This window comes from Athene cunicularia (assembly GCF_003259725.1).
Source record: "Athene cunicularia isolate RWA chromosome 9 unlocalized genomic scaffold, athCun1 chr9_part2, whole genome shotgun sequence".
NCBI lineage: Eukaryota > Metazoa > Chordata > Aves > Strigiformes > Strigidae > Athene > Athene cunicularia.
In genome coordinates this window covers 2,381,939-2,406,231 of record NW_020799111.1, presented here as the reverse complement: position 1 = coordinate 2,406,231, position 24,293 = coordinate 2,381,939, and the positions used below count along the sequence as shown (strand labels likewise).

Below are 24,293 nucleotides of genomic sequence, written 5' to 3'. Positions count from 1 at the left end.
TCAAGTACTTCTTGAGAGCAGCTTGGGTAGTTTTGTTCTTATGTGTAGTAAGGATAAACCTGTGCAAATATGAACTTCTGAGGCAATTTTTTTAAAATTTCATTTAGCTTTTACTGACTATGGTCACTTATAAACATTGCATACATGCAGACTGATTTTTGACTGCATGTGAAGTTGGGTTGGAAGTGGCCTGCTGTGTACTTAATAATGCCTGAACAATTTCTCTGTGTGTAGTCTTTAAAACCACTAAAATATTTTTGTCTGAAGGTACTGATCTAAACATTGTTGAGAATTACTCTAGGCTAACTGTTTGATTTCTTTTGGGTTTGTGGGTTTTTTTGTGAGCTGCTTTATGAACTAAACAGTGGTGGGGGGTTGTTTTGTTTTTAACTTTTCAGACTCTGCCATGTTTGGTTCGAATGTGTAGTAAGGAAAGACTGCTGGAGGAGCGAGTAGAAGGAGCAGAAACACTGGCCTATTTGATTGAAACAGATGTGGAGCTTCAGAGAATTGCCAGCATTACTGACCACCTCATTGTCATGCTTGCTGACTACTTCAAGTATCCCAGCTCAGTGAGTGCAATCACCGATATCAAGAGGGTATGTTTCCTTTACCCAGTTCTGAAGCTTTGAAAAATGTGCAGAAACAATTATAAATGTGTTCAGGATTTTTTTTTTATTCTATTTAAACCTTACGTCTGAGTTCCTCAACAGAAGAATGACCAGAAGTCCAGTAGGACTTCATTGCTGATGCATATAATCCCAGAGTTTTTGCTCACTCACTGCTTTTTCTGGAGTCTGTATTATCCAAACTAAAATTGCTGTGCATATCTGGACTCCTCATTCCTGTAAGAAGGCTGCTGCCCTTCTTCTGTGTCAAAGACAGAGAGGTAGGCTATGAATAGTTTAATGTATCTTCACTATACACATTCACTAAATTTTCCAGTGATAGCAATGAAGTACCAGACTGAGACATGTGTCGTGTTTCTCATTTGCAGAGTTTAAAAGACTTATTTTCACAAGTACATTTCAGCTTCATAAGCCATGATGTGATTAGAGATCAATTTCAATTCTTAGGTCAGGTTTGTGAAAGATGTTCAAAGATGGTTCTGTTCTGTTAAAGCAGAAAAACATGTCGATGTCATGTAGTGTTTCATATAATGAGTTACCTGTGCTTGCAAAAGGTCAGATAAACAGAGACCAGATATCCTTTGGAGACTTAATTTCAGAGGTGTGTTGTGCTAGGAGTTGTCATCCATGAACTTTTATTACAGATTTGCATATACTTTCCAAAGCACTAGTGGATCAACCTACCTCAGAAGCAAGATTACTTTTTATATTCCACGCAGGAAAATACCCATTACCTATTCCCTTCCCCTTTTACTGATTTTTAGAAAGTATCCCCAAAAAATGGATTACAGAGCCTTGGTTTTTCTCTGAATCTAGCCCAAAAGGTAGATTCACTTCTCAGACTCTTATAGAACAGGATTGATTCTGCCTTAAATTCTCGAAAAATGCAAATTAAACTTTTTTTTTTTAAATAGTTGCAGTATAAAATTAAATAAGCAGGAGGAAGGTTAGTAGCTGACTGGGGAGTAATGGACATTGGCTGTAGCATAAAAAATACTGTTATGTTCCAGATGTGAGTGGGGCAGTTAAAAATGTTATGACAATACTTTTAAGTGAAAAGTCTGTAAAAACAGTCAACTGGGAAGCCAGGGTGCTTACTTTGTAAAGAGTACTTTGAATTATACTCTGTAAGGTAAAAACTACATGAGTGAGGACTCTGCCAAACTGATTACTTGTCTGTTTTAAGTATTTTTAAAAATGATGTAATACATTCTACTCTAATAGAGCTACACTAGAGGGAATTACTGACACAGCTTAATTCTTCACAGTTTTTTTATTTCAACACTTTGCTGCTTAATACTAGCATTTTTAAGATATTTTTGTGTAGACTTTAATTATTGCATCGTTTTGTGGAACCCTTGGTACTGAGTTTTGAAGGCAGTCAGAATCACAGAGTAATTCTCATTGGAAAGAACATGAGGAGTTCTGGAAGATTTAATTCTCTGTTCAAAGCAGGGTCAGTGCTGAGCTCAGATGAGGTTGCTCAAGGCTTTGTCCAGCTGGCTCTTGAAAACAACTGAGAATGGAACAGATTGCTCAGAGAGGTTGTTTAATAACCAAAGTTTGACTGTTCTAATAGTGATTTTTTTATTTCTTTCTTACATCCAGTAAGAACTTCCCCTGTTTTGCTTTGAGTATTGTCTCCTCCTCTTGCTATGCACCTGCATTAAGAGTCTTGCTCCATATTCTCCTTGTAGGTGTTGGAGGGCTGCTTTTAGAAGTTTCTGCACAGCCTTCTCTTCTCCTGGCTGAACAAGCCAGGGTACACCCCATCTGCTCCTCCTCTCCTGAAGTCAAGGCTCTGTACTCCGCTCTGTGCCTTTCTCATGCCTCTGAGGAACTTGAGCACCACTGTTTTCATGATCCCTTAGCTAGTGCTCCTGTTAATTCTCATAGCCCCAGCAGTTTTTCCTGATTTGTGAGCAGTCTATTCAGTGGTTCATCACCCTAATTCACTCCTCTAGCACCTGTGTTACTTTCCAGAAACCTCCTAGATGGCTTGAATCTTACTGTGGTGCCATTACAGCAGATGTCAGAAGTTAGCATGCACCTTAAGATGGAGGTCCAGTGGTTTAGAGACCGGCTTTTGTGCCTGCTTTTGCTTCAGTTCTCTTAATAAAAATTCCCTTGATTCTCTCCCAAATTTTTCACTTCTCCTGGCTTGTTACTGTAGGTTTCTGTTGGATAAATAAGAATAGTTTTTGCCCAAATATGGTCTGGACAGAGTTGTAACTTTATAGAAGTGTTTGGGCCTCAAATTGTTTGACTTTTCTGTAACTCATCAGAGAAATTAACCATATTCTTAACCTAAGTAATGTATTCAATTGGTTAATGTGGACATCAGCTAAGGGAACAGCAGTTCATTTTTGTTTCTGGCTGCTCTTGGTGTGGAGACAAAACCCCCGTAGATAAGCTCTAGTTTACAACAAGTAAGAATATCACACCTGTAATTATTTAGTGTATAAACTTGTAATCTGTGCTTTATTTAATAGCTTGACCATGATTTGAAGCACGCCCATGAACTGCGCCAGGCTGCTTTCAAGCTCTATGCCTCCCTGGGAGCAAATGATGAAGATATCCGAAAAAAGGTGAACATGTGAAAAAATGTTTGCAAACAGGCAAAGATGTAGTGGAAAGGCTGAAAGGTGGTGCAAGAATTTGTGCCCTTCCAGCCCTTTTTTTTTTTTTTTCAATGTGATGTAAATAGCTTGAAACAAGAAGGCTTTCATTCTGCTATGTTAACATAAACTTTCAGATTGCACTTTCTTTGCATGAGATTTGAACCAAAATTGTCTTGTAACAAAATATAAGAGTAAAGTTTATGTAAACATCTTCACAGTGATGAACTTGGTTCTCACAATAAGTTGGTCTTTCAACATGTTAAGGTCCTTGCTACTCATAAGCTGTGCAGGAATATTGTTGTGCCATGGGAGTAATTTCTGAAACCTGTTCTGAGGGACAGAATATACCTCTGCTGTCGTGTATCCTATTATAAAACAAATGTTTTTTCAAAAGTAAACCCTGAAAAGTCTAATCACATTGGGAAACAAAGTCAAAATTTGTTCCATGATTCTCAAGTGACCAAGGGGAGCTTGCACTGTCATAACAAAGCAGTTGGTGTGTAGGAGAACAAACAGTTCAAAAACCACAGGAAAGAGATTGGACAATTGGAGCACTCAGATAATTGAAGATTTGTGTGGAAGTGGAGAGAAATTAAATAATGAATGATTTAAAGCAGTGTGTTTTTAAATTAAGCATAGAGTTACTATGTCAGACATGACAAGTATAGGAGACAGGAGAGTTTTCTGAGTTTATTTGCTAATTAAAGGGGAAAAACAGAAGGGAGAAAGATATGGACAAGAAGGAGGCAAGAAAACAGTGTTGAAAAGATAACTAGCAGGAAGATACATTAGTGGGGAACCATTCAGGATCTCCAGACTTCAAACCCATAAACCTCTTTTGTTGCAAGGATGAACTTCTGTAGTTAATAGTAAGGATCCTTCTTTTACATATCAAACATTGTTTTTAGTAAGTGGTGGGTGTGTACATGACAATATTGATTTATTACACAAAAGCCATCTTTCACCTTGGTATTAAGTCCCTTTTATCGTAGTCTTAAGTGCTTGTGCTACGTATGACAGATGAACTACTATGTGTTCTTTTTCTAGATAGCTCTACAATGTGTCTCTAGTCTCTAGTTGTATATATTGTGTGCTCTCACACATACTCTCTTCTGTTTTAACGTAACATTAGGGGTGACTGGTGTATATATATAACACTCTTCTTCCGTGATGATTAATAAAATAATTTTGAAAGCAGTAGTGGAGCATAGAAATTAGATGGGTTTTTTTATAAATTGTATGCAGATACACGCTACTGTCACTTAATCTGGGAAGAAAATGTGTCTTGCTGTTTTAGCTGCAGTTTTTAGATGCAGCATGTAAAATGTTGCAGACGAAAATCCCAGTAACCTATGAATGCTCATATTATTGTATTCATATAACATTAATTCATTTTTGCTCCAGATCATTGAGACTGAAAATATGATGGACCGTATTGTTAATGGCTTGTCTGAATCTAGTATCAAGGTGCGATTAGCCGCAGTCAGGTAGGAGGCTTTTCTGATTTCATACAACTGCTTTTGGCTTGTCAAAGTCTGATGCTGCACTTGTTAGCATTTCTGCTAATTTTTCAAAGGCTAACCTGGATTCATTTCTACTGTTGGAACATTTAGGGTGGGAGGAGGGAGTTATCCTGGACTAGTGCAATATATTTTTTTTTTTGCTATTTACAGTCTACTGCTTACCAAATTGTAAGCTGGTTCTTTGTGTAGGAAGCAACATATATATTAAAGTAGTGTACATGTGAGTGGGTATGTTTCACAATGAAGGTTTCTTTTCTGTTTTAGATGTTTGCACAGTTTGTCCCGTTCTGTACAGCAGCTCAGGACAAGTTTTCAGGATCATGCTGTATGGAAACCTTTAATGAAGGCAAGTAAAGAAAAGTCGTCTCAACTACTGAACTGTTCTGTTCCATTAAAGGAGGATATGGTGTCTGTTCAATTTGCATGCCTTTCTGTAGAATCATGATAGAAATCAGCTAGCAATCAAAATTCCATGACCTTCTCCTAAGAGAGTTGTAAATCAACAAAAGCCAAGCAGCAACAAAGAGGACTGTGGTCTGTGCTTGAGTTTTGGTTGGGGTGGGTGGGTTGGTTGGTTTGTGATTTTTGTTGGGGTTGTTTTTTTGGCATGATCAGTGAGTTAAGACTGTTATCCTTAGTCCCTAGGGCACTATGAGGACTTTATCTCCTTTAATTTCACGCTCAGACTAAATAGCACAGTTAAAACTTCTCATTGCAGATTCTAAACTGAAGCCAAAGACGTCAACAAGACCTTTAAAAAGACATATTTTCATATAATTCAATTATATAATACAAGATAAAATGAGATCAAATGTGTAAGGTGTATCGTCCCTCATCCTGTAATGTGACTGTCGTTAAGTCCAGATAAATAAACCAGGTTCTCAGTTTCAAAGTCTTTTAGACCTTAAAAATGAGGAATGGGCAAGTCTGCTAGAAAGAAGTCTGAAAGCTTGTGTAGTATTGACATTCATGAGAATCACCTGAAGTGAGCTGGACTGTATTCAGAAGTAAAATAGTTTGCATGTTGCTTGCATGAATTAGAGACCCTATTGGCCTACTTTTTTCTACAGTTTCATGATAGAAATGGTGGAGAATTTATTTTCTGACAGGATACACAATACACTTACTACAAGTTATGCATTTATCCTTGGATTGGGTGTGAGTTGTGAGACTAATCCATGGATGTCTAATTCAGGTCTTATTGAGCGGTCAAGGGAGATTTGATCATGCAAATTTTGTGCTATCATTAGAGTTTAATAGTCCCATGATTCAGGACTCATGATCATCACCTGAAGGAGCTTGGAGGTAATGGTTTAAATATTTCAAGAGTTTATGAAAGGCCAAACATGAAAACATCAAACCTTTATAAATGTAAAACACAAAACTGACAGGATTGCTTGAAGCAGCATAGTGAGTGTAAAGAGCAGCCATGTGAAAAAAAAACCAACAAATGTAGATGTCTGACTTCCTTGTAAACACAGCTGCTGACAGTCATTCATTTTGATTTGTATTAAATAAGCTGAAGTTGGAAACTTGTATGTTCATTCCAAACTGTCAAGAATTATTCTTGATAGAAAAATAAAAAAATATTAAAGATAAATCTCAGTCCAGAGTAGTAACAACTGTGTAAGTCCTTTCTCTATCCCCTAGCATGTATAGCTATATAAGCCATGAAAGAATAATGTCTAAAGCTGCAGGATTTACATATATGTACATTAGGGCAAGCTGCTGTAAACACAGTAGTTGTTAATGTTTGCAGTTTCTCACTGTTCTGAAACAAAAGGTGTATAGAACAACACCTCCATTCCCCTTCTTTGCTGGAGGAGCAGTTGTATCGCAAGGGAGATGCTTTGTTTAAGAATGGCATGTATTGGTCTTGCTGGAGATCCAGGCACAGGTCAGAGACAGTATAACTTTCCTTTCTGAAAGGACAGTCATGATGAAATTTGCCATGTTTTGCTTTGCACAAGGTACAAAAGTGTTGAGGAGGCTCCTCCTGGAGCATCCTCCACTTTTCTGTAAACCGTGACACAGAGGTGAACTGCAGGACACAGCCTGCTCTCTGAGAGAAGGGCTGCAGAGCTAAAATACAACTGCCAGCACATGTATGCTTTGCAGAGCAGAGATCTGTTCCCACTGATTTATTTTAAATTGGACCTGAAAGCTCTCAAATATGGCTTCTGTGAAATAACATTGTGCTGCTCTAGCTTGTCATGTAACGTGTATTGTCACATTGAGTCAAACAAGCACTGTCTGGACCTGCACTGCTAGCATAAAAGCATCTCCTGGAGTATGGAATATCATAGTGCAGCATAATTACGGGTATTCAATTTCAGAACAATCCCTTCCTTATCATACTAGTTAATGGAGATTCCTCACTGTCTCCTTTGTTATTGCAGGTTTTACAGAATGCTCCAAATGAAATTCTCGTAGTAGCATCTTCCACACTATGCAATCTTCTTCTGGAATTCTCTCCAAGCAAAGAGGTTAGTATTTATTCAGAAACAAGAAGAGGTAATAGACAAAAGTTACTTATTGAACCACGGTATAATGTGTAAAGGTGTCTTACTTGGTAGCCACTGCTTGTGAAGCGTTGTATAGCTGTAATGTTCACAGAATCACAGAATTGTCTAGGTTGGAAAATACCTTGAAGATCATCCAGTCCAATCATCAACCCAACATTTAACAATTCCCAACTCCACCAGATCCCTCAGCACTAAGTCAACCCGACTCTTCAACCCCCCCAGGGACGGGGACTGCCCCCTGCCCTGGGCAACCCCTTCCAACACCCAACAACCCCTTCTGGAAACAAATGCTTCCTAATATCTAGTCTAAACCTTCCCTGGTGCAACTTGAGGCCATTCCCTCTTGTCCTGTTGCTTATTATTTGGGTCAAGAGACTCATCCTCAGCTCTCTGGACCCTCCTTTCAGGGAGTTGTAGAGGGCCAGGTGGTCTCCCCTCAGCCTCCTCTTCTCCAGACTAAACCCCCCCAGTTCCCTCAGCCACTCCCCATCAGACCTGTGCTGCAGACACTGCACCAGCTCCCTTGCCCTTCCCTGGACACACTCGAATCATTCAGTGGTCTTTTTGGGGTGAGGGGCCCAAAACTGAACCCACTCATCGAGGGTGTGGCCTCACCAGTGCCAAGTACAGGGGTCAGATCCCTTCCCTGTCCCTGCTGGCCACACTATTTCTGATACAAGCCAGGATGCCCTTGGCCTTCTTGGCCCCCTGGGCACACTGCTGGCTCCTGTTCAGCCGGCTGTCAATCAACCCCCCCAGCTCCATCTCTGACTGGCAGCTCTCCAGCCACTCCTCCCCAGGCCTGTAGCGCTGCTGGGGGTTGTTGTGGCCCAAGGGCAGCCCCTGGCATTTGGCCTTATTGAAGCTCATGCAGTTGGGCTCAGCCCATTTCTCCAGCCTGTCCAGGTCTCTCTGCAGAGCCTCCCTATCCTCAAGCACATCAACACTCCCACCCAACTGGGTGTCATCTGCAAACTGACTGAGGGTGCACTCGATCCCCTCATTAGGCAGACTATCACTGATAGCTTGTGAATAAAAAAGCTGTCATCTGTTTACAGTGCTGTGATGGTTAAATATGATTGAATAGTTGAATATAATGTCTAAAGAAGAGGTAGACCTGAGATTTTTGAATGTTTTACTTGTGAAACACTATTATCTAAAAAATTCATAGGCAAAAGGAAACAAACATAATTGGCAATATGTTCTGTTGTCTTAGAATTACTGCTGTAATCTTGAAAATGGTGGCATAGCTGAGTCTTGGTTTTTATTGGTTTTGAATGACTTCTGTATTTCATACAGTTCATATATGCCTATCAGTGCTTCATAGCAATGGAACAATTCCCTAATTCTTAAATATTTCTTAATTACATAAAACATTTTCAAGATTGTGGTATATGTGGGCTCCTACAGGGCACTTTGGATTACTTTGGTTTCATCAGTTGATCTTGGTGGTTTTAGTCATCTTTGTGAGATAGAAAATTAACTGAAACAACACCAAGCACAGTTCACTGGCTCATGGGAGTTCTTGTTCATACTGCAGGTCACAGTCAGCCTAGTGTTTCCACTTCAAAATTGATTGAAATAATGAATTTTATATTGGGACACATGGTTCATGTAAAAAACATCATTGCCAAAAGAAAATACTGCTTATGCAAAATGAAGGAATATTTAGAAGTGTTACATTTGAAAACATCTACAAGCCAGTTGATCTTTATTTGATATATCACAGTTTTTTCTACATAGAGTTTTGGAAGTTGTGTGTAAGCTACCAGTCACTTAAGTAAATAAACAAAGCTGAAATGGATCTGTATTCTACTCTGTAAAAGGGCTGAGTCAAAACCAATTTTGGAATGTCTCCTACCTGCTGTGGAGAAGTCTCTAGGAGTCAGCCAGCTACTGGGCCCGTGGTGAAATCACTGGCAGCTTATTGCAGCACACGAGCACCTGGGACCAGGGGAACTTTGACACAAACTGTTGCTGCCTTGGTTCTGTTGCTGCTATTCAGTGAGACAAGCCTGTTCCTACAAAGTGTGCAGCCTTTCCCACACATTCCTGTTTTCTGATGAATTCGTCTCATAAGAGGGTTAAAACATGCAACTTCCCCAAAACTGAGATATGTTCAATTATTCACTGCTTTTGAAGCGGTAACTTCTAGAAGGAAACACCTTACAAACTAGAGCAGCATAAGTCAGTGAATGAATCCTTTTATGCTCTTCAGGTCTTTTATCAAAGTAGTACTTTAAATTCAGTGCAGGTTGAAAGCAGTTGTTCCAAACTTACCTTTCATTACAGTAATCAGTTTGAAAGAAAAGGTGCACGTATTGATATTTTTCCTGTCATTTAAAGATGTGATACTACAAGAATATCAAGAATAATACTCAGTTTTCTTTATTATGCTAAAGTTTTTCTGTTGGATTTTAGTTTGACTGATACTGAATGCAAAGATTAAATTTCAAGAAAGATATCAAGTAGCTTTCATTGTCCTTAACCTCTTTTAAAGAGTCACATACATCCCACTTGATACCCAAAAAGATTCAGCTGCTCAAGGAAGACTTTTTGGAGAGCAGTCCCAAGCTGAGAGTTGCTGGGGAGAGCCTATTTGCTTGTGTGAGTGTGGCAGGTGTGTGTGTGTATATGTATATGTGTACACATGCATATGTATGGCTGTGTGTATACATCTGTACACATACACAGATACGAGAATAAAGCTGTCAATCTGCCTTTTTTCATAAAAACTTACCTAACAGATATGACTTGGACAGTTCATGTGAGTAGACTGAACATGTTGTAAACACAAGTATAAGATATAAGCAAGACTTTACTGTATAAAATTTAAATTTGTATATATGTTTAATCAGTCTATGTAGTGTTTTAAAAATAATTTTTTCCCTCCTCTTCATTTTAGCCTATTTTAGAATCAGGAGCCATAGAACTTCTATGTAGTTTAACACAGAGTGAAAATCTTGCCTTGCGAGTGAACGGCATTTGGGCTTTAATGGTAAGTAGAACACACTGATGAAATATTGCTTGTGATTTTGCTTCTTAAAAAGTTTGTGAATGTAACTTAAAAAACTTGTCAGTTGTTATTAAAAATAACATAGCTGAAATCTGGCTTGTCTTTCCACCTAACTACAGAAGGAAAACACTATCAGCCTGGAACACTTCATCAATTAGTCCCTAAAATAAAAGAAACTCTTCAGTTCTGATACCAGTTTAGTTGCCAAGATCATTCGGGGAAACAGTTAAGTAGTGTCAGTAGCATGCCAGGGGACAAATAAAAGCAGGTAATAACCAGATCAGCCATAAGACTGTATGGAAATTTAATTCACTGTGTAGCAGTTCCTCATAAATTACAACCTTTGCAAGATTAATTTTAGCAAGGATATATATGCTTGCAGGTAATAGTCTACTAAATGAGCAAAAGCCTGAGTTTAAGGTAAAAAAATAAAGCAAAAAATTTGTCTCTTTCAGAATATGGCATTTCAAGCAGAACAGAAGATCAAATCAGACATCTTACGAGGTCTGAGTACAGAGCAGTTATTCCAGTTACTTTCTGATTCCGATGTAAATGTTCTGATGAAAACTTTGGGACTGCTCAGGAATCTTCTGTCTACTCGCCCAGTAAGTAGAGCTGCAACCAGACCTTCTTCTGAAAGCTTGATCAAACACACAGACAATACAAATTAATTCTCAATCTTTTTTGTAAAACAGGTTATTTTTCTTTTCAAGATTAACGTTTGATTAATCCCAGTATCTGTAGTCAAATGTACAAATCAGTGTAGGAAAATATTTGAAAGAATTCTCTGCATCCACTGAGACTTTGTAATTATTATCAAATACAGAGTTAGACAGTTACATTTAATGTTCAATTCCATTACATTTAGCTTTCAGCAAAAATATTTTCCTAACAGTCTTTGTGAAACTTGTCCAGAACAACAAGAGGGTTGCACTGTTGAGTCCATGTGTGGAGAGGTACATATCTTACAGATACCTGTGTTTCTTCTTTCTTGACACCTGAAATATTTCTGTTCTTATCCAGCTATATAGATAGTACTGACTTTTTGAATTTGACTGTGGGACTGTGCACTTACAAAATGCATACATTCATTTTACACATTGAAATAAAATGGTTTGAAAATGTAAGCCCATGAATTGTTTTTGACAGGGAGAAAGAGATATTGGTGGAGGAAAAGAAAGGGGTAATCCCCTGTGAAGAACAGAGGGAAAACATGCAGCAAACATTTGGCAAGCCAACATTTTTGTGGGGAAAAAAACCACGAAGCCTCTACTGTGCATTTATCACGTATTGTGTTTCTACCGTAAAAAGGTCACTGCAAAAAATCTTCTGATGTTTGTAATCGTTGAGTCTCAATAAGCTTCATAGAAAATTAGCTCTGTCTTAATGTAAAAAGATATTTAATACAGTCATTCATTAAATTCACCCTGAGCTCCTGACAGCAGACTCTCATTATCACTTAAGGTGTTCTTCATCTGAATCTACGTCCCAGTTTCACCTACTTTCTGTAGTATGTTTTAGAGCCAGAACCAACCATTTTCATTTTCTATCCAAAACTCACTCCAGAATAACTCATCCAGCAGCTTTTGAATGGAGTCTCGTTGCTAGCAATTTTAAGAAGTCCTCCAAGAATCCTTAAGGTCTTAAAAAATTATAGTGTGCCATGTGCTGGTAATCTCTGATGGCTGTTTGCAGTAATTCTTGAGTTTTGATATCAGTTAATCCAGTAGATCTAGTTTCATCTTTTTCTGTTATTCCTAATGATCAATTTTATTCTAGTATAGATATTTATAGTCTGTGATCAAATGACTTTTTGCCTTTAAGTCTCTTAACTTGAGACAGTTTTCCTAGACTATAAGTAATCTGTATGGTTTATTCCTCTGAACCCTCTCAGACCTTTGAAATGTGGATATCACACCTGGTCACAGTGTTCCAGTAAGAGTAGCAATTACCAGATAAGAAACCTCAGTTTTCTTACCCCTCTCCAATTATCCCCCTGTTACCAGAAGTGAGGTGCTTCTTTCTAACTGCAGCATCATACTTAGAGCCTGGGTCCGGCAGGATTCAGTCTTCAGACTGGCCTCCATGCAACTGGGAAACCAGTGTCTTCTCTACAGGTTGCAGTGAAATCAGAAGGCCCCTATCATGCTCTCTCAAACAAGACCAGGATCCAAAGGAAGAGGAATATTATGAAGTGTTACTGCTGTGATAAATTCATGTTTTTGGGACACCTCGCTAGGAGATAGGGTCTTTTTGCAATGTTGCTACTCTTTAGAGTAATTCAAGTAGGAATGCCCCTTCTTTGTCTGGAAAGTTGCACTGATTGTATTCCATCATTGCTTTGGCAGCACATAGACCATATAATGAGCACTCATGGGAAGCAAATCATGCAAGCAGTGACCCTCATTCTGGAAGGGGAGCACAATATAGAAGTCAAAGAGCAGGTACCCTTTTTTGTTTCATGTTGTCTTGGCAGAATGAAATTTTAGAAGCAGTTAAGAACACACACTCTCCTCAACATGTTATTTTTGTTTGGATTGTTGTTATGTTATGTTGTTCTCTGAAAATTTTACTGAGGTCTGTCAGATTAGTAATTTCAGTACCTACAAGAATGCTTTTCTTTCTAACGGATTATTACAAATGTGTTTGAATTGAATTCAGAATGTTTTTTTAAATGTAGGTTTGGTAAAGAGGAGGTCACTGTATTTAAGAGCGAAAGAATTAAATCTAAGGCATTTGTACAGCAGAAAGGGGACAGTAGGAACAAAGCCAGTATTTCACACTGGGAAAATCATCGTGGTTATTTGCTTCGATAGCAGCCATCGGAACAGTCAGTAATGAAGAATCCCATCATTGCCTGTCTTGCTGACAATAACGTGTTCTCCTGAGACATGTGGAAACTCAGCTGCTCTTGGGTGCTTGCAGGAGCCAGCAGCCATTAGAGGAGGAGAGGAACTAGCAGGGAAAAGAGCATCCTGGTGTAGCCCAAGAAAAAGCTGGGAGGGACATGCCCTGACAAATTAAAACTTGAGAAGATCAATATGCAAGAGGAAAGGGAGAAGGAAAGAGGTTGTGGCCAGCAGGGAAAAGCATCCGTGGCTTGGTGGCAACATAATGGAGCCAGCATACTGGGGTACCTGCTGTGGGGACGTTAAAGCAAAAACAAGAGGATAGATGAGCAGGATTTGGCTGATGAACTCTAGCGATAGGCAGGATGGTCAGTTGGAGAACGCTGTTTCTTCCTTGTACAGGGCATGGGGTGATGAAGAATGGGAGGAGGGAGAAGCTCTGGGAGATTCCAAACAATTGTTTTGACTTAGGAAGGGTATTGGTAGCAAACAGCATGGCAAGTGAGTCCAGACTCCTCTAAATCTCTGCTCAGTGAAGAATGGGCTGAAGGCAAACATGCTTTTTGTGGCTATTGAAGTACAATATTGGCAAAAAATCCCCAAAAGACTCTTAAGGGATAGCAAACTTAGTGATACAATGGTGCTGAAACAGCTGAGGATTAACCAGTTGTGTCTTTCTAAACGGTTCTTCCCAATAAAGCTTTTAGTAACAGGGATGGCCTTCATTGCACCAGAGTGTTATTTACCTTGACAAGCCTCTCAGAATTGTTTTAGAGGAGAATTGGTGTACCTGAGAAATGCTCTTGGAAAGGGCTAGTAGACTGGGGTTGAATGTTGCCTTTAGGGCTTGGGGCCTTTATACCCAAAGCACTTTATTTGTCCCTGTGGTGTGAGCAGCAGCTTGCTTTTATTTCAGAATCAAGTCATACATCCAGTACTATCTGCACGCAGGAGCCCATATTTCTAGCAGGACAGTGCTTATGTCTATCACTGACTGGCTCGTCAGTATGTAGTTAGTAGATTGGAAGTAATAAATCTTTGCAACTGCTGACGTAAATGCAGTGCAGATTAGACATGGGCATCATACAAGTGCTGATTGTTCTCTGGTATTCTCCCTGCATTTCCAAAAAAGATGATTAAGTTTTTCCATGGCTCTTTGGGAAAGAAATCTGTAGAGCATCTCCTGATTCCTAGTCCCTGAGGAGGCAAGCTTGTCTCTGCAAGTCTTCATGCCATGTGCATGTAGTGCCAATGTGGGCCAAGTTGCTTCAAAGTTATTCTATAGGATGGCTTCTCTAATTGGCAGGAAATAACCAGGTGCATTAGTAGTTTGAGTTATCTCTGCAGGTAAGATGTGTGATTAGACTTGCTGAAAGAAAATTATTACTCTGATAGAGCTCTGTCTTTCCATTTTCTGGCCTCAGAACTAGATGGGTATGTCTCTTTTTTCCCTAGCCACTGATAAAAAATAGACTGCTTTATTTTTCCAATGTATTTAATCTTCTATATATGCTGCACATTTTCATGAGAGACTTAAAATTTTACTGATTTAAATGAATTAATGAATGTTGCTTTTTATTTTAAAATGACTCTGGGTTTTTTTGCCAGTGCTGTTCAGCCACAGCTGTTAACTCTTTGGCATTTGCCCCAGCTGTAAGCAATCTGGAAACTCCAGATTAAAGATATTAAAACTAATTAAAGAAATTGTTTTTCACAAGCTCAAAGCTGTCAGGGAAACTGTATAAATCATGCTATGTGATCTGTGGCCAAATAACAGGTTTTTTTCTCTTTCAGACATTATGTATACTTGCCAATATAGCAGATGGAACGACAGCAAAAGAACTGATTATGACCAATGATGACATCCTGCAGAAAATAAAATATTACATGGTATGGGGAATTTTTCTTAAAGGTTTTTTGCTGGTCTTTTGCATGAATGAAAAGCGGGTTCTTCAGCATTTTGTCCTGTAAATTATTCAGTATCATGCACTTAACTTCCGAGTTCAAGAAATCATGTAGTGCAGTTTTGTATGGCAGAGGAGCACTGAGAATCTAATTAAAAGGAAAATCCAGTTGTTGCTTCCCATAAGAATGTTACAGTGACTTAAGCAATCTCTGTAACATGGAAAACATTTCATGATCTTGGAAAAGGCCTACATTGTAGACCTTGGTAAATATTTGGAAGGAAGTGACTGAGTATTACCAAAGTGCCTTATGTTATGGCACTAATTTGAGAGAAGCTGTAGATAAGAATTACTCCCAACTTTGCTACCTTATTTCTTACAGGATGAATGCCAAAATATAAGTCTAATAATTTCTGAATTTCTTCTTCTAAACTTGAGTACTGTTTTTCTGTATTTAGAGTCATTCAAATGCTAAACTTCAGCTTGCTGCCATGTTCTGTATATCTAATCTCATATGGAATGAAGAAGAAGGTAAGAAAGCCTCATTATTAATGCATATACAAGTTATTATCCTGATCAAGAGGCTAATGTTATATAGTAATCAATACTTGCAGTGCACAGCAGGATCCAAAGCATAAAGGGAGACATCATTATAAGTATAATATGGAAAAAGTTAGAGTGATCAGGACATTGAGAAGTGTAGAGCGCTGTTCCTGGGCAGGAAGAGGAGACACAAGAAGACGGTGTCAATAAATAGGAGTTCACAGAATCATCTAGGTTGGAAAGGACCCTGGAGATCTAGTCCAACCATTCGCCTAGCACAGTTCCCACCTACAGCATATCCTTAAGCTCTAAATCGACCCTACTCTTGAACACCTCCAGGGATGGGGACACCACCACCTCTCTGGGCAGCCCATTCCAATGCCTAACAACCTGTTCTGTAAAGAAATACTTCCTAATATCTAGTCTAAACTTTCCTGGCACAACTTGAGGCCATTCCCTCTTGCTATGTCGCTTTCTACTAGGCTAAAGAGGCTCAAACCCAGCTCTCTGCACCCTCCTTTCAGGTAGCTGTAGAGGGTGATGAGATCTCCCCTCAGCCTCCTCTTCTCCAGACTAAACAATCCCAGTTCCCTCAGCTGCTCCTCATAGGACATGTGTTCCAGACTCTTGACCAGCTTTGTAGCCCTTCTCTGGACATGTTTGAGTAACTCTGTCCTTTTTGTTGTGAGGGGACCAAAACTGAACACAGTAATGAAGGTGCGGCCTCACCAGTGCCGAGTACAGGGGTCAGATCCCTTCCCTGTCCCTGCTGGCCACACTGATCCTGATACAAGTCAGGATGCCCTTGGCCTTCTTGGCCACCTGGGCACACTGCTGGCTCATATTCAGCCAGCTGTCAGTCAACACCCCCAGGTTCCTCTCTGACTGGCAGCTCTCCAGCCACTCCTCCCCAAGCCTGTAGTGCTGCTGGGGGTTGTTGTGGCCCAAGGGCAGCCCCTGGCATTTGGCCTTATTGAAACTCATGCAGTTGGGCTCAGCCCATTTCTCCAGCCTGTCCAGGTCTCTCTGCAGAGCCTCCCTACCCTTGAGCACATCAACACTCTCACCCAACTTGGTGTCTTCTGCAAAATTCCTGAGGGTGCACTCGATCCTTTGTCCAGATCATCAGTAATGTTGTTAAACAGGAGTGGCCCCAAAACCCAGCCCTGGGGGACACCACTCGTGACCGGCCACCAACTGGATTTAACTCCGTTCACCACAACTCTCTGGGCCCAGTTGTCCAGCCAGTTTTTTACCCAGTGAAGTGTGTGATTGTCCAAACCTTGAGCAGCCATTTTTGCCAGGAGAATGCTGTGGGAAACCGTGTCAAAAGCCTTGATAAAGTCAAGGTAAATTACATCCACAGCCTTTCCCTCATCCAATAAGCAGGTCGCTCTGTCATAGAAGGAGGTCAGGTTTGTCAAGCAGGACCTGCCTTTCATAAACCAATGCTGACTGGGCCTGAGCATCTGGTTGTCCCTCATGTGTTGCATGATGGTGTTTAGGATGAGCTGCTCTATCAGTTTCCTGGGCATGGAAGTCAAGCGGATGAGAGTCACACAGTAGGAGTTATAGTATTTCTGTAAAATACGAAAATAACTGAAGTGAAAGAGAATCTTTAGTAAAGAGAGCTTCCAAGTCTTGAAGAGGCTATAGGAACTCATTATTGGTGGGCACAGGTTCACTGGAGAGGATAAATGGATTAGAAAGGGAATTTGTTGCAAAGAAATTTTCCCCAGCATGGGTGACTGGTTTCAGGGTCTCAGCACACATTCAAACCAAAGGACTTGTGGGTGGAACTGGAAGGAGTGTGGAAGACATTCGGTAGGATGAGTTGTGGCTTGGAACAATGGAAGGTAACCAGGAGGGAGCTGAAGGATGCTGCTGCACAGAAAAATGTATGTTTGTGCATAGGGGTGGAGAGGGCAGATGGAGGCAGTAGTGTGGAGCTGGAAGAAATGGCAAGGGAAGGAGTGGTGGGAGGCGGTGTGCTTTGAGGAGTGGTGGGGCTAGGAGGAGAGCTTTCTGAGATGGATGATTTATCCTCAAAGTGACCATGTTGCTCTTCAGCAAAGAAGTCAGTGTCTCTACTTGGGTTTTGGGTTTTTTCCCCCTACTATGTAACTTACGCCACATCTCTTGGAGAACTTCATTCAGTGGGTGACACTTGGCTATGCTCCTGATGGCTTTCTGCTCATTATACTGGCAATATACAGTGCTACAAGTCAGACTCAGAGCCACACCTCCAGTTAAATGTTCTCTGCATCCAAATCAGAGAGATGAGAATAAACCAAATGAAGTCAAGCTTCTTATTTTAGGATAAAATGTGTTCAGATTCTTGCCTTTAAAAATTTTCTTTTCTTTAAACATATATGTATAAAGTACAAAAATCATCATAAAATGGTTTGGGTTGGAAGGGACCCTAAAGATCATCAAGTCCCAACCCCCTGCCCTGGGCAGGGACACCTTCCACTAGCCCAGGCTGCCCAAAGCCCCGTCCAACCTGGCCTGGAACACTGCCAGGGAGGGGGCAGCCACAGCTTCTCTGGGCAACCTGTGCCAGGGCCTTACCACCCTCACAGGGGAGAATTTCTTCCTTGTATCTAGCCTAAATCTACTCTCTTTTGGTTTAAAATCATTACTCCTTGTCCTATCTGTACATCTCCCCCCCATCTTTCCTATAGCCCCTTTCAGTCCTGGGAGGCCGCTCTAAGGTCTCCTCGGAGCCTTCTCTTCTCCAGCTGAACCCCCCCAACTCTCTCAGCCTGTCCTCACAGGGGGTGCTCCAGCCCCCTGAGCGTCCTCGTGACCTTCTTTGGACCTGCTCGAGCAGGTCCGTGTCCTTCTGCTGTTGGTGCCCCCAGAGCTGGAGCCAGCACTGCAGGGAGGGTCTCACGAGAGCAGAGCAGAGGGGGAGAATCCCCCCCTCGCCCTGCTGCCCACACTGCTCTGGATGCAGCCCAGGACACGGTTGGCTTTCTGGGCTGTGAGCACACATTGCTGGCTCACAGTCAGTTTTCCATCCACTGATACCCCCAAGTCCTTCTCCTTGGGGCTGCTCTCCATCCACTCTTTGCCCAGCCTGGATTTGTGCTTGGCATTGCCCCAAGCCATGTGCAGGACTTCAGCCTTTTCCATATCCCAGGTAATGAATTTTGTTTCCTTCCAGAGAGGGCCCACATTTTCCTTAGTCTTCCTTTTATCACCAACGTACCTATAGAAGCTTTTTTTGGTGCTCTTGACATTTGTGGCCAGATTTAATTCTGTCAGGGCTTTGACCTTCCTAACCTGATCCCTGGCTGCTCAATTTCTCTCTATGCCTCCCAGGCTCTCTGCCCTTGCTTCCACCCTCTGTAGGCTTCCTTTTTGTGTCTGAGCTTGTCCAGGAGGATTTTTTTCATCCATGCAGCCTCCTGGTGTTCTTACCTGACTTGCTCTTTGTCGGGATGCACCTCCTCTGAGCTTGGAGGAGGTGATCCTTGACTATTACCCAGCTTTCTTGGGCCTCTCTTCCCTCCAGGGCTTTATCCCGTGTTACTCTGCCGAGCAGATCCCTGAAGAGGCCAAAAGCTGCTCTCCTGAATTGCAGGGTAGTGAGCTTGCTGTGTGCCCTGCTCACTGCCCTAAGGATCTTGAACTCCACCACTTCATGGTCACTGCAGCCAAGGCTGCCCTTGAGCTTCACATTCCCCACCAGGCCCCTCCTTGTTGCTGAGAATAAGGTCCTGGAAAAAAAATAGAGCACCGTTGGGAAGTAGCCACAACTGAGGGAGTTTTTCCATTGTTGTGTTCTAACTGCCTTTGAGTTGATATCTGCTACCATTCCTTTCTTCTGTTATCTTGGCATTTCTTTTTTGGTGGTATTCCCAACAATGTGATTTATTGTTGTAGGTTCACAAGAACGTCAAGATAAACTACGAGATATGGGAATAGTAGATATTCTACACAAATTGAGTCAGTCATCGGATCCAAATCTGTGTGACAAGTGAGTATAAAGAAAAATCCAAAAACAATATTAGAGGGAAATCTTTTGCTTCTTACTGAAAAAGTATCTTTTTTTGAAATCTTGTGATTATAGACAAATGCCCCAGAAAAACTGTCTATCTTTGCACTGAGTTTTACAGTGTATAAAGAAATTGTGATGAACACTTGTTTAAAGAGCAGGTTTTGTATTACCCAGGAATAACAGATTTTACTGATGTTTTCAGTAGTATAAAATAGCTGCACTTAAGATCTTCTAAATCAGTGGAGGATCCTCTCTGAAATCTCACTGATACACAGATATTTGTGTAAATCTTGAACTACTAACAAAGTTCCAGAGAATTGGAAGAATGGTAAGCCATCACATAACACTATGAATTAGGAAGATGACACAGCATCACCACTGTTGTTAATGTCATTTAAATTAAACTAATTAAACTCAACAGTAGCTTTCCACATATCCGTTCTGTTACTCATACTGTAGTATCTCCACAGATCATCTAGCTTTTTCACAAACACACGTAACCAAAATAGCTAATGACAGTTTCTGTTTTTTTATGTTCACTTTTTGCAATTATCCCACATACAGTTAGTAATAACCCATAATGAATTGAAGGAGAGGATCTGATTTTTGGAAGAGGTCATACATAGACAACACAACTCAGAACAGTGCAGTGTTTTAAAATGCATTACATTTGGGTTTCTTGTTTTTATGGAAGGTATTCCAGTGTCCTTAAATGTCTTTGTAGTAAAGTTAGGACTTCTTTGTTTAACATCTATGCAAAAGTATCAGTATTTAAGTTGATAATCAGGAACATACAGATATCAGTTAATCAGGTTTACAGAAAATTGTGGAAAAACTAAACAGGGTTATCAAACAGTGAGAAATAGGAATAGAACTTACACCAGTAAAATACTTTCTGGTAAATTGGCCTTGCTTATCAACACTTAAGTTTTGGTTTTAAGAGATGGAGCGGATTGTGCTTAGTACTGTTTCAGGTCACTGTCCCTCCTGTTTCTTCTGGGAAACCTGCTCCCGCTTTTTACCCCATCTCAACTTTGCCTCATCAGCCCCCTCGATGAGCTGATATGACTTGTGAACATAGCAGGAAACTTGGAAGAAAAAAAAAAAATCTTCTGGATTGCTGAGTTGTATCAGATCTTGAAAAAGTCTGTCATGGTCATGACAGTGTGGTTGGGATGGGTGGGGGACAAAGGAAGAGTTAAGCTTCTCACTTCAGGTGGTAGGAAACACTAAATTAGCTGAAGTGATGATAAAACTGTAACCCGAGAGTTTTGGGAAGTCTTAACAAATATGTTGCACAGTGTTAAAAAAATTCCAGTATTACATTGGTTGCTGCTTCTTTTCTCGCTCTCATCTCATTGTATGTTTTTGGTAGGGCTGGTGTTGCTGACAGGACTAACGTGCTTCTAGTATGTTCTGAGTTACATCTTTTATTTCTCAGGTCAAAGACCTGCTTTTCATGGCACATCTGTATTGCAGAAAAGTAATTGCTCTTCACAACTATTGCTCTTTTTTTAAAATAAGTTTTTTATAAGGTGTTTTGATAATGAGGTTCAATATATATCTTAAGCCCCACCATACTTGAAAGTTGCTCAGTTTATGCTGAGCATCTAATATACTTGGCTAGATCATCTAATACTTAAATGCAAGGTGGATTCTTAAATTGTCACAGCCCACACAGAGCACTTCTGTACCATGGGCTAGATTCTTCCAATCTGAAGGAACCAGCCACTGGGCTTCCTTTTACCTCATATATTCATCCTGCCTCTCTTGCTGGCACGATGCATAGTCTTGTATGTAAAGCTGTTGATGATAAAGCCAAACCCTGATGATTAACAGGTTTTTTCCTTTATTGCAGGGCGAAGACAGCACTCCAGCAGTATCTTGCATGATCAAAGACTAATTGAATCTATGGACACCCCTCATGTCTACTTAAGGAATAGCAGGAGATATTCCTGACTCCTTATATTTGCACAAGTCACCTTGGGCTGCATTTTTCTCAGGTGCAGGGAGCTGCTTTGCAGAAACAGTTTAAATGATCAGGTCTCCAGTGCACTTGAGAATTTTCTTGAGGTAGTTTCTTTACTCAGAGGACTCCTGGGGGGTTGTTTTGGTTTTTTGGGTTTTTTTTTCCTGAGCTACCTGGACTTTCGGATAGAACAATCAGTCATCATTTTCCTTTTGGGCCTACAATTTTCTGCTTTTGCTGCAGCCTGTGTGTGTGGATGTGTGTGGGAGTGCTCGAATGTGTGGGTGTGCTTGGGTGAATGTGTGTGGGTGTGATACCTCAATTTTGTTTTTCCTTTTTTTGTGTGAAAATCCTTTTCTACAGGTTTTCAAGGGTTAACCATTGTTTGCTGTACGAATACTTCAATGAATTATATACAGTTTGAATGAAATGTTATTTAAAAATACCAAACTGTTGTATCCCATAAAGTTTATTTTGAATTTTGAACAGATGAATGTTTTTAAGTAAAATATATGCATTTTGAACTTCACCTTAACTTACATTATACTTCCTTTTTAAAGACAGTAGACCCCAAATTATAAGCAGCGCATTCTGTACTGACAAGGTCCAAGAGGTTTTTTTACTGCCATACAAGGTCACCTGGTACTGATGACAAGTTCAAATCCATGGAATGGGTCAACTGGATTATTTTGGGTTTCTTTATGTTCTTAGAAGCTCATACTTCAGAGTTAGCATGACTGTTGACTTTTCTGGAAAGTAACAGGTGGCTGCAATATCAGCAGGCATAAGCTATTGCTTTAGTAGCCAAGAACTTGCTCAGATAATTGCTGAAAGATTAGCTTATTTCACTGGTGATAAGTATTTGCTGGTCACTAATATCAATAGAGCAAACAGTATGTTGCAGAAGTTATACTTTCAAGAGACCAGAAGGAGCTGGCAAGCAGTGATTAAGGGATTGCTCTCGTTTTGCATCCTTTACCTACAGATATAGTTAAGTGACTTACAGATTATTTCCATGAAACATCAGCTGGGTGCATTAAGTTGGGGAAGGGATGGAAAAATTAGGGTTTTGGTTTTGTTGGGGTTGTTTTTTAGCTCAAGTAATGTTGCTACAGATTTTGTGTATATATGCAGATATACACATTTGCATGGATTTGGATACCTGAATAATAAGCAGTGGGTTTTTACTCTGTTCAGAAGCCTAGATTGTCTAGAAGTTCCTGAAAATTGTGCCTGTGTGGAGAAAAAAATACGAGTACAAATGAAGAGGAGTGTGTAAGGTTAGGCTGGAATATGAGACCCCTGTGGCTTCACAGTCAAATATGCATAGGAACAGATGAGGGCAGCAGGGAGCTCTCTTTCATGCAGTTCAGGGTTCTTGCTTTCTTCCTGTGTCTCATTTCTGATTTCAGTTTAGACCATAGTTTTAATAGTCAGAATCTCCAAACACTATATTTGCGTAGCACTAACAGGCACACTGAAGATTGCAGCGAATGTCTTAAACCAAATCTTTCTTTTGTTACACTGAACTCCAGGAAGGCTGCAGCAAGAAGAGAGGTCTGTAACTTTGCTAACCAATTTTGATAAGTATCTTACTCTTTTCTTTCTAATCAGAAGGTCAAATTGTGATAGCCTTACATTTTTCCAAGGTAACTACTTGTGTCAGAAAATGTGACCACAGTTTGGCCTGGAATTTGAATGTGCTATGTATCAGATAACTGTTATCATTTGGTTGCAAAGGAGAATATATACATTTTGTGTAACTTCTTCCACTCTTGAAAGACAAATAAAAGTGAGCACCTGACACTTTTTCCCCAGGCATTGCAGTAAGTGACTGGCAGTTTTTTAATGTCCTTCTGCAAATTTTTCATGATGGACTTTGGGGGGTGAACAAAAGGGGAAGTAAAAATATGTGAGAACTTGATAAATACCAATACCTCAGATGTGAAGTCTTATTTATAAAATTCAGTCAAATATATTTTTGCTTGAGCTCAGAAAAAAGTTCTGAGACAGATATTGTAAATCCAAAACTGTACAGCATGCATCAGACTTCTAAATTTGCACTCCTGCTATGTATGTTTAGGAGCTCAAGTTCTTACATACCTCTTCTTGTCCTCCCCAAATTCACGTTTCTAAAAGCAAATCTGAGTTTGATTCTATAAAACTCCGGTGCCTGAAGGTGTTCAGAAAAGGTGAGTAAGTATCTGTGTACATGTTTTGAGGTGGCTTCCTAAAATTCTACCAGAAAAAAATGAAAAACAATGCTCAGACAATCTTGTTGCTGCATGAGAACAGTTGACATTTTCCACAGATATTCATTCATAGGATGAACTGTTGGATGAGAACATTTTTACATTCAGTTAAGCTTTGTGAATAATTTTTGATGTTGCTATAGGTATGTACAAAAAGAGGAATACTGTAAATAAAAAGAACTTTACCAGAGTATCTAGATTTTTCTCAGCTTCGTGGAGAAATCTCAGCTTTCTTGCCAGCTTCTCTGCAGACTGACAGTTGCTAGCCTGAGATTCACAGTGGGAACAAAATTGATTTACCAACTTTATTTAGGTAGCAGTGTCTAGAGAATTACAGGGTTACTCGCAGAACCAAAGCAAGTATACAGTTTGTCTGAACATCATATAGATCACCAGGATTTCTGCTGTTCTTGTGCCATTTCTCTTCTCAGAACCAGTCCTAATGAATTTTGATAA

At 40.1% G+C, this 24,293-nt stretch overlaps 1 protein-coding gene across 3 annotated transcripts in view; it reads left to right on the top strand.

The window, feature by feature from the left end:
* ARMC8 (armadillo repeat containing 8) overlaps positions 1-24,027 on the top strand; it is an 81,050-nt gene extending 57,023 nt beyond the window's left edge. For all 3 annotated transcript variants that reach the window (XM_026855487.1, XM_026855485.1, XM_026855486.1), the window contains 12 exons: positions 399-599; positions 3,122-3,217; positions 4,655-4,737; positions 5,038-5,119; positions 7,173-7,259; positions 10,204-10,296; positions 10,770-10,919; positions 12,663-12,758; positions 14,958-15,053; positions 15,526-15,598; positions 19,502-19,595; positions 21,475-24,027. In XM_026855487.1, coding sequence (XP_026711288.1) covers positions 399-599; positions 3,122-3,217; positions 4,655-4,737; positions 5,038-5,119; positions 7,173-7,259; positions 10,204-10,296; positions 10,770-10,919; positions 12,663-12,758; positions 14,958-15,053; positions 15,526-15,598; positions 19,502-19,595; positions 21,475-21,508 — 1,185 coding nt within the window. In that variant the 3' untranslated portion in view covers positions 21,509-24,027. The remainder of the gene's footprint in view (positions 1-398; positions 600-3,121; positions 3,218-4,654; positions 4,738-5,037; positions 5,120-7,172; positions 7,260-10,203; positions 10,297-10,769; positions 10,920-12,662; positions 12,759-14,957; positions 15,054-15,525; positions 15,599-19,501; positions 19,596-21,474) is intronic.
* The last annotated feature ends 266 nt before the right edge of the window (positions 24,028-24,293 follow it).